Raw genomic sequence first — 9,140 nt, 5'->3', positions numbered from 1 at the left:
TAGCAATCCATATTTTTAAACAAATAAAAGAGTCCAACCATCCCTCGCGAATGCCGAAAGCCCGTTTCGGGCCGGTGGCGACAATAGTTTTGCATTGCATTGGAGCAAGGAGCACGGGAGAAAACATATATATCATTTACATCAATTCACTAGTAGAAAATCAGTTTTTTACGTCACTATTTTCTCATCGGTCATAATAAAACCCGACGTAAAAAAAACACGGTGGCAGTATTGTAATATTTGTGAACTTTTTTACGTCGGATATAATAGAGTCCGACGTAAAATATAAAATCTACGTCGGATACACTATGTGTCCGACGTAAATTTTATATTTTACGTCGGACTTTATTATATCCGACGTAAAAAAACTTTCTATATACACACTATCAGGGTCCCCGAGGGAGAAGAGCCACGACGAAGAGGGAGAAGAGCGTGACCCTCTCGAGCTGGTACTTCATGAAGTGCCACGACGAAGTGGAAAGAGAGCAGGGAGATGGCGTGAAGATCTTCACCACTTCACGGAGCAGGGAGATGGCGCCAGGATCATGGCCACGTACAAAGGTACCATAGGATCATTCCCGTTAACCAAATCTCTCCATTTTCTTTTATGAGAAATTCTTTAGATCCAGCTTCCTGGCAGTTACAAAATAACATCTTCAATGGGATGCTGTCAGTGAAGAAAAATAAGTAAACTGTCATACCTGGTTCCAAGGGAAGAGAGCCCCAGTGAAGCAAACCGAGGGCACGAAGTAAGCAAGGTATGGTGGGTGCCAGCTACTTTCACTTGTTAGGAGTAGGGGCTGAAAAGAGCTCTTTGTATAGGTTGGGTTTGCTGGGCTTTGATGCTTGCTGGGTTTCCATCTGCACCCTCTCGTTTCTTCTGGAGAACGGCCTGTTCTGCAAGGAGAACAGCCCGTTCTGCAACCAGAACGGCTCGTTCTTCAAGCAGAACGGGCTGTTCTTCTTGCAGAACGGGTCGTTCTCCTTGTAGAATGGGTCGTTCCAGCGTAATTTTTTTGGGTTTTTGTAACTTTTTTACGTCGGTGTTAATCTCCGACGTAAATTTACGTCGATCTAAACCGCTGACGTAAATTTACGTCTCTTGCCTTTATGTCGGGAGTTTTTCTGACGTAAAAAACTTAAAATAGCCGACGTAAAAAACCTCTTTTGTATTAGTGATTTGACTATGAATTTGGTGTTGAAGCTGTGTGAGATGAAACTTCTTAGTTTGACACCTCTGATTACCACCCTTGTCAGAGTCATATTAGGAAGTGCAGTGGAAGCAATTTTTTCACTAATCAGCCAACATTTGTATTTCTTTTATGTATCACTAGAGAAAAAGGCCAAGTTGTGTGTCGATGATTAATCCCTCTGAGAAAAAAGAATCTTGCAACCACACAAACGGTCAAATTTGTACTGGATTAACATAAAAATATGGAAGAAAATACATAAAAAGAAAAGGGTTATTGTTTATATATACTACAACAAACCTTTTTCTTCTTTAATTTAATCAGTTGACTAAAACTGTTAATCAATTGAAACTTATTTAATAATTTCGCAGAAACTTCTAAAGTTATGAAAACCAATTTAAAAAAAGCAATGATATACAAAATTTGCTCGATTACAAACACTATTTTTCTATCTTACTTTCTTATTACATTTTATCTTTAAATATATTTTTGCCCTTGAAATTTAAGAAAAATTTATTTTTAATTTCTGAAATTTAGAATTAAACTTTTGAATTCTTATAATTTTAAAAATAACTTTTTTAATTTTTATATTCAAAATTTTTCAAAAAATCTATTAAATGCTAGCACATAAAATCTATTTACCAATAAAAATATTACATTAAATTTAACTGATAACTATCTCAATTTACTATTTTCAAATATATTATAAGTGACTAAAATATTAAAAAGTATTTTTGATATTTTTTATAATTAAAAATAATAATTTAAAATTTAAAATTTATCGTAGATTTAAGTGATTAAAATCATGTGTAGCCCAAGATTTTATCACTATCTTCTTACACTTGTGGGGTATCTCTTTATCAGAAGTGTCAAGTAGCAAATGCTTCCGAACACAGATGTTAACAAACAGCTGAATTCCGTGTGTGGCACACTGTTCCTGTTCTTGTTCCATTGTTTCTATGTTGTTAACATGATGAACTCTTTGCTTTCACAACCCTTAACTCAGCCACCACCAATTATTCCCTCTTCCACCAACCGAACAAGCCTCACTCTTCTTCATCCCTCAAACCCAAACAACAACCTCACCCACTTGGCCATGCTTTCCCACGAGCCAACCAGTTCCACCATCTACGCTTCCATTCTCGAGTCTTGTGGGTCCCCCACTTTGGGAAAACAGCTTCAAGCCCACTCCATAAAAGCAGGGTTTCACGGCCACGAGTTTGTCACGACCAAGCTGCTCCAAATGTATGCCAGAAACTGTTCTCTCGAGAACGCACGCCACGTGTTCGACACAATGCCTTTTAGAAACTTGCACTCTTGGACCGCACTCCTGCGTGTTCACGTTGAAATGGGGTTCTTTGAGGAAGCATTTTTACTGTTTGAACAGTTGTTGAATGAAGGGGTGCCAGTGGAATTGGATTTTTTCGTGTTCCCCGTGGTGTTGAAGATTTGTTGTGGGCTTTGTGCTTTGGAGCTGGGTAGGCAAATGCATGGGATGGCGTTGAAACATGGGTTTGTTAAGAATGTTTACGTGGGTAATGCTTTGATAGATATGTATGGTAAATGTGGGAGCTTAGATGAGGCCAAGAAAGTTCTAGAAGGAATGCCCCAGAAGGATTGTGTCTCTTGGAATTCTATGATCACTGCTTGTGTTGCTAATGGGTTGGTGTACGAGGCACTGGGTCTCTTGCAAAATATGTGTGCCGGGAAGTGTGGTTTAGCACCTAATCTTGTTTCTTGGAGTGTGGTGATTGGTGGATTCGCGCAAAACGGTTATGATGTGGAGTCGGTTAAACTGCTTGCGAGAATGGTGGTAGAAGGAGGAATGAGACCGAATGCGCAAACGCTGGCAAGTATTCTTCCAGCTTGTGCCAGGATGCAATGGTTACACGTTGGGAAGGAACTGCATGGCTATGTTGTTAGGCATGAGTTCTTCTCCAATGCTTTTGTTGTGAATGGATTGGTGGATATGTACAGAAGGTGTGGGGATATGAAAACTGCCTTCAAAATGTTTTCCAAGTTTTCAAGGAAATGTGCAGCATCTTACAATGCGATGATCGCTGGTTATTGGGAAAATGGCGATGTCTTTAGGGCCAAGGAGTTGTTTGATCAGATGGAGCAAGAAGGTGTAGAGAGGGATAGAATATCATGGAATTGTATGATATCAGGGTACGTGGACAGTTCCCTGCTTGATAAAGCTTTTAGCCTTTTTAGAGATTTGCTGAAGGAAGGAATCGAACCTGATTCTTTCACTCTTGGAAGTGTCCTTGCTGGCTGTGCTGATATGGCTTCTATTCGACGAGGGAAAGAGATACATTCCCATGCCATTGTCAGAGGTCTACACTCCAACAGTTATGTGGGTGGAGCTTTGGTAGAAATGTACTGTAAATGCAAGGACATAGTAACTGCTGAAATGGCATTTGATGATGTAAGAGAAAGAGATCTTCCAACTTGGAATGCTTTGATATCGGGCTATGCACGCTCCAGTCAAACTGAAAAGATTGGAGAACTTCTCCAGAAAATGGAAACGGATGGTTTTGAACCAAATGTGTATACATGGAATGGTATTATAGCTGGCTATGTGGAAAATAAACAGTATGATTCAGCAATGCAATTGTTCACCGAAATGCAGATTGCAAATTTGAGGCCTGACAGATACACAGTTGGAATAATTTTAGCAGCATGCTCTAAGTTAGCAACAATCCAACGAGGAAAGCAGGTCCATGCATTTTCCATAAGAGCCGGTCACGACTCAGATGTTCACATTGGAGCTGCCCTGGTGGACATGTATGCAAAATGTGGGGATGTCAAGCATTGCTATCGTGTTTATAACAGGATATCAAACCCAAATTTGGTGTCCCACAATGCTTTGCTCTCTGCATATGCCATGCACGGGTACGGGGAAGAAGGAATTTCTCTTTTTCGTGGAATGTTGGCTGGCAATGTAAGACCAGACCAAGTGACTTTTCTAGCAGTTCTTTCTTCATGTGTTCATGCTGGATCATTGGAGATTGGTCATGAATGCTTTGATTTGATGGTGACTTACAATGTGACGCCGACATTGAAGCATTATACATGTATGGTTGACCTCTTGAGTCGTGCAGGCAAGCTCTGCGAAGCATATGAACTTATTAAGAACGTGCCAATGGAAGCTGATGCAGTGACCTGGAATGCTTTGCTTGGGGGTTGTTTTATTCACAGTGAAGTTGACTTGGGTGAAATAGCAGCTGAAAAGCTCATTGAATTAGAGCCGAATAATCCTGGAAACTATGTTATGTTAGCCAACTTGTATGCTTCTGCAGGGAAATGGCATTATCTTACACATACTAGACAATTAATGAAAGATATGGGAATGCAGAAGAGTCCTGGATGCAGTTGGATAGAAGATAGAGATGGGGCTCATGTGTTTGTTGCTAGTGATAAGACTCACAAAAGAACAGACGAGATATATTATATTCTGGACAATTTGACTAATTTGATTAGAATAAAGCATTAGAATCATTTATAACTTGAGCAAATACTTGTTCAATATTGGTAAAATAAAATGCTTTAACGTATTTCAGAAGATGATTTTTAACAGCCAAGAAAGACGAAATTGACCCATCTATCAAGAAAACTCCCTTATTGGACGTTACCATGACGCAAAACACGTAAAGTAAATGGAAGCATCTGCTTGTATATTCTGCTCTTGCAAGACGGATAATATTATATTGAGTTATTGGCAAACAATAAACCTTCTTCATTTTCTACTGATACACTTGAGTCAGATATCCAACATACTTGGAATTATATCTTTTCAAATTATGGCAATGTATCCACGTAATCAACTATAGGAAATTCAGTAGCTTTTTATATAGACATAATAACAAATTTATAAAATTGATCATACAAGTAGCATTGTATGCATACAGCACAACATTAATTTATAAAGTCCATCATATACGGAGTCACAAACTGGGCAAACTTTCAAATTTAAAAGATGGGTTACGAGTTCAGTTACTATTAAGAATATACAATTTTATGAACAAGGAATGAAACGGCTTATCTTTCAACATCACTTCTAGTCACACCACAAGGTAATAACGAAATTGAAGAAACGACAATTTTTTTTATAGATAAGACCCTCCTGTACACATTAAAAGCATGAATGAAGAAACATCAAGACTGAAACGAATGGATTAAGGAGAATCACACGGGAATGCTACCACCAGTTCTCCTTTACAATTTTTGATTTTTCAAGTATGAATTTTCCCTCCTTGTACTTCTGTGATGCTTCATAAGCTCTTTCATATTTCCAACCCAACACTTCACGGCAGTCACCACAATAAACATCAGCAACAGTGTGGAGGCCAGTCATGAGGTGCCTGTCTTCTTTTGGCCCTACTACAATATTCATTGCATGGGAGAACAGAAAACCTCGTCCATATCTTCCCTGCTCATAAAAATTAGTATGAAAGGCATGTCAGCCAAGGATCTGGGAAAAGTTACAATACAACTGAAACCCAAGTTTCATCTACCAAAATCCCATTGTCAAAGAACACATAAAAGCCGGAAAGCACACATATGATACGACAAATTTTACTAATTACAGGACACAATACACTTATTATATAATATATAAAATTAATCTAAAGATAATGTAAAATACTTTTTTTTTGGGTAAACTCAGGATTTCCCAAGCCAAGAATCACTGATAATCTCTCGAGTATTAATATCCATTTAAAGGGATAATCTCTTATAATAAATGTTTTTTCAGACAGAGACATGAGAATCAAACTTCTAACTACATGCTTAATGGATAAGCTTATGTGTCAACCCTCTCACGCAATATTTTAGAATCAAAAGAGAAAAAACATGTTTTAGAAAAGAGTACAAGTCATTATAAATATAATAAAATACAAAAAAAAAATATAATTATTGTGGTATTCTAACCAGTATTAGTATTAATATAAATGTTTAAAAGCTACATGAATAAAAATTATAAAATGCAATTAAAAGTATTTGAAGTGTCATGCAGTATCTGACATGGTTACAGTGCCACAATAACTATTTACAACCCGTTTGGATAAGCTTATTCAGAAGCAATTCCAGGAGAGATAAATAGAAAGAAAAATCAAAATAAATTTCACCATAAGCTAAAACTAACTTAATCATGAATTAAAAATAAGATTTTGGAGAAATTAATAAGAGAGAACTTCTACAAATTAGCTTATATAAGCTAATTTTAGCTTATGAAAAAACTTACTTCATTTTTCCTTCCTATTTTTCTCCCCTAGAATTGCTTCTGGAAAAGTAGCCTTTAGAATGTGTCCTTGATTCTTAGAGATCAAGTCCAAATACAAATAGGAAACACCTGTCAACAAAAGCCTATCTCCCGGTTATTGTTTTCCCACCAGAATCATAATTAGCAAAATATATACTATTACTTGGCCTAATTCCATCATCATAACACAATAGCCGTGACTGTCTCTGTTATTTTTTCCTCATTTGTCTTCAGTATCTGACTGTCTCTGCAATCTGATGGTAAATATATATGTCTTCAGTGTACACAATTTGAATTGCCACAACCACCATCAGTTTCACTCTAACACTTGCAAGATGAACAATCCAGTATTAATGAAACTCACGGATCGGTAGAATAAGGCAATTTCATCTATTGGTCCAAGCAATCATTACATGAATCTTGGTTACATAATAAATTCATCGACAGTGTTACATAGCATGATGAGAAGAAGTCCAACCTTCAACCATAAGGTAAAAAATAAAGAGTTAATTATTTCACAAATTTGAAGACGTGGTCTGCATTTCTTAATTAAGCACTTGTTTCATAAGTCCTTAGTACACGATAGCTTATACTGTAAAGTTAATAAAATTTATTCGTACAAGATAAAATGAACTTATTGTGATAAATTTAAACAAACTTATTAAACTAAGTTAGAAAAGTATCTTATGAAAGTCTTCATAAGCACAAATAAGCTCCTATAAACTCTTCCAAACAACCTTTGAGAAATGTACATGCTTGGGACTGAAAAACAAACTTACCCTGCTTTCCTTCATTTACATAATTTAAACTCTATCCTCCATGCCCCATTAAAAAAACAAACAAAAGGAGAAAACTCCTAGAATTTTAATTTAACCCTTCTTTAGCACAGAAAAACTATAATCATCTACTCACTTTTTCTTCATTTCATTTTCTCTTTTTCTCTCTTTCTCATTTATCACATCATTTATTTTATTTATCACTCTTTCTTTCTACCTTTATCTTTTTTCTTATCTCTCTTTTTTTCCACTCTACTCCACCTAAAATCAGAACTATATATCAAAACAATATAATCGTGATCTTCCCTGTTCAACATCATCTAAATAAAAAAGCAAAATAAACAAAGCACAATACATGAGATTTTTCAAGTAGCAAACTACTCTTAAAAGAAATCATCTGGAAATTTCATCTCATCTGAATATGATAGTAAGAATAAGTAACAATTTCATCAAATGCCCGCAAATTCATAAACACAAAAACCATATTTTAAAATTTTAAAAAAAGGAAAATAAAAACACAACAATAACCAACCTGAAAGGTTTTAGCAATTATATCATCGTGGAGGGACACTTGGTTTCTACAATTACAACAGCAATACAAGCGAGGCCCTGTCATTTCCGCCATTAATTTGCCAACAATTGTAAACTAAACAACTCGCTGCTATGAAAGAAAAAAAAAATGAAACTAAAATCTCAGTTATGCAAGAGTGAGACCAGAGGTTTAGATCTGTCACAACAAAAGAAGAAGAAAAAAACAATGAGATTCCTTTACCTGCAACCAACAAATGATGACACAAAGATCCGCTACAATAAATTAAGATAGAAGTAATCGCGGGTTTTGAGAAGAGGGGAATGAAAAAGAAAAGTCGGGCAAACCAGGGGAATAAAAGCCAACACTATGCATAATAAAATAAGAGTTAATCTTTCGTACATTATCAATATTTTTACACTAATAAATAATTAACATAATATTATTAAAAGATATAACTATAATAATTTATAATATATTATTAAATTAATAACTATAATAATATATAACTATAATATATAACTATAATTTATAATAATATATAATAACTTTCTTTTTTTTTTTAACGGCAAATGTTAATTGTTAATTGTTAGGAAGGGGATTCGAACCCACGTCTTTCTTATCACTCAATCCTATATCCATCTCTTAAACTACTTGGACCACCCTTATCACTCCGATATGTAATGACTATAATAAAAGAGAAAGGTCTTTTTTACATATTTATTTAGACTATTTTATTTTTAAGAGGTGTTTGTTTTAAGTTATTTAATTTAATGCTCAAGAAGAATATTCTTGGGAATAACATTTCTCAGCATTTTTTAAAAATATATTTGGTTAGCAAATAAAATTAGTGGAAATCTTTTTAACATTCTCGAGAATAATTTAAACACGTGTTTGTTTATGATTAGTGGGTAGGTCCGTGCAATGTACGGGTAATAAATCTATTAATATTTAATTTTATTTGAAAAAATATATATTTATATAAATATTAAATAAATTATTTAAATATTTATTGATGTATCTAATATATTATAAATTTATATATAAAATAATTTATAATTATAAAAATCAATATATTAATAATTTAAACTTTTATAAAGTAATAAATTTAATAATTTATAATTTTAATAATTTTAATAATTTATAATTTTAATAATTCTAATAATTTATAATTTTAATAAGTTATAAATTTAATAATTTCTAATTTTAATAAATTATAATTTTAATAAGTTATAAATTTAATAAGTTATAATTTAAATAATAAATAATCTTAAAAATTTATAATTTGAATAAGTTATACTTTTAATAAATTTTAATTTTAATAAGTTATAATATTAATAATTTATAAATTTAAAAAAGGGTCTTGTATTTTTATTTTATAA

The 9,140-nt window shown here is 34.0% G+C and overlaps 2 protein-coding genes across 9 annotated transcripts; one reads left to right on the top strand and one right to left on the bottom strand.

Annotated features, from left to right (window-relative positions):
- The first annotated feature begins 2,011 nt into the window (after positions 1-2,011).
- Positions 2,012-4,708, top strand: LOC109793520 (pentatricopeptide repeat-containing protein At5g16860). The gene has a single exon (XM_083063249.1). It carries the CDS (start codon positions 2,071-2,073, stop codon positions 4,684-4,686), a length of 2,616 nt encoding a protein of 871 aa, XP_082919375.1. The 5' UTR covers positions 2,012-2,070; the 3' UTR covers positions 4,687-4,708.
- Positions 4,709-5,278: 570 nt separating this feature from the next.
- Positions 5,279-8,160, bottom strand: LOC109793517 (protein yippee-like At4g27745). 8 transcript variants are annotated; one of them, XR_003803595.2, is made up of 4 exons: positions 8,002-8,160; positions 7,762-7,838; positions 6,436-6,931; positions 5,581-5,622 (listed from the first exon to the last, which is right to left on the bottom strand). XR_003803595.2 is itself a non-coding variant. In XM_020352980.3 (3 exons), the coding sequence occupies exons 2-3, from the start codon at positions 7,852-7,854 to the stop codon at positions 5,392-5,394; spliced, it is 324 nt and encodes a 107-aa protein (XP_020208569.1). In that variant the 5' UTR covers positions 7,855-7,887; positions 8,002-8,159; the 3' UTR covers positions 5,279-5,391. The 8 variants fall into 8 exon arrangements, 2 of the variants coding, with proteins under 2 accessions (XP_020208569.1, XP_020208570.1); XR_002239328.3 differs by having other exon boundaries at positions 6,436-6,780; XR_003803596.2 differs by having other exon boundaries at positions 6,436-6,774.
- Between the last annotated feature and the right edge of the window lie 980 nt (positions 8,161-9,140).

The sequence above is a fragment of the Cajanus cajan genome, chromosome 9, assembly GCF_000230855.2.
Source record: "Cajanus cajan strain Asha chromosome 9, NIPB_CcT2T_4, whole genome shotgun sequence".
Classification (NCBI taxonomy): Eukaryota; Viridiplantae; Streptophyta; class Magnoliopsida; order Fabales; family Fabaceae; genus Cajanus; species Cajanus cajan.
This window is presented reverse-complemented; position numbering and strand designations above follow the sequence as displayed.

Excerpts from the sequence above, each read along its gene's own strand:
- LOC109793520 (XM_083063249.1), top strand. The coding sequence starts at position 2,071 with ATGCTTCCGAACACAGATGTTAACAAACAGCTGAATTCCGTGTGTGGC.
- LOC109793517 (XM_020352980.3), bottom strand. The coding sequence starts at position 7,854 with ATGGCGGAAATGACAGGGCCTCGCTTGTATTGCTGTTGTAATTGTAGA. Across the intron at positions 5,623-7,761 it reads TAATTGCTAAAACCTTTCAG|GGAAGATATGGACGAGGTTT; the intron begins GTTGGTTATTGT and ends TTTTATGAGCAG.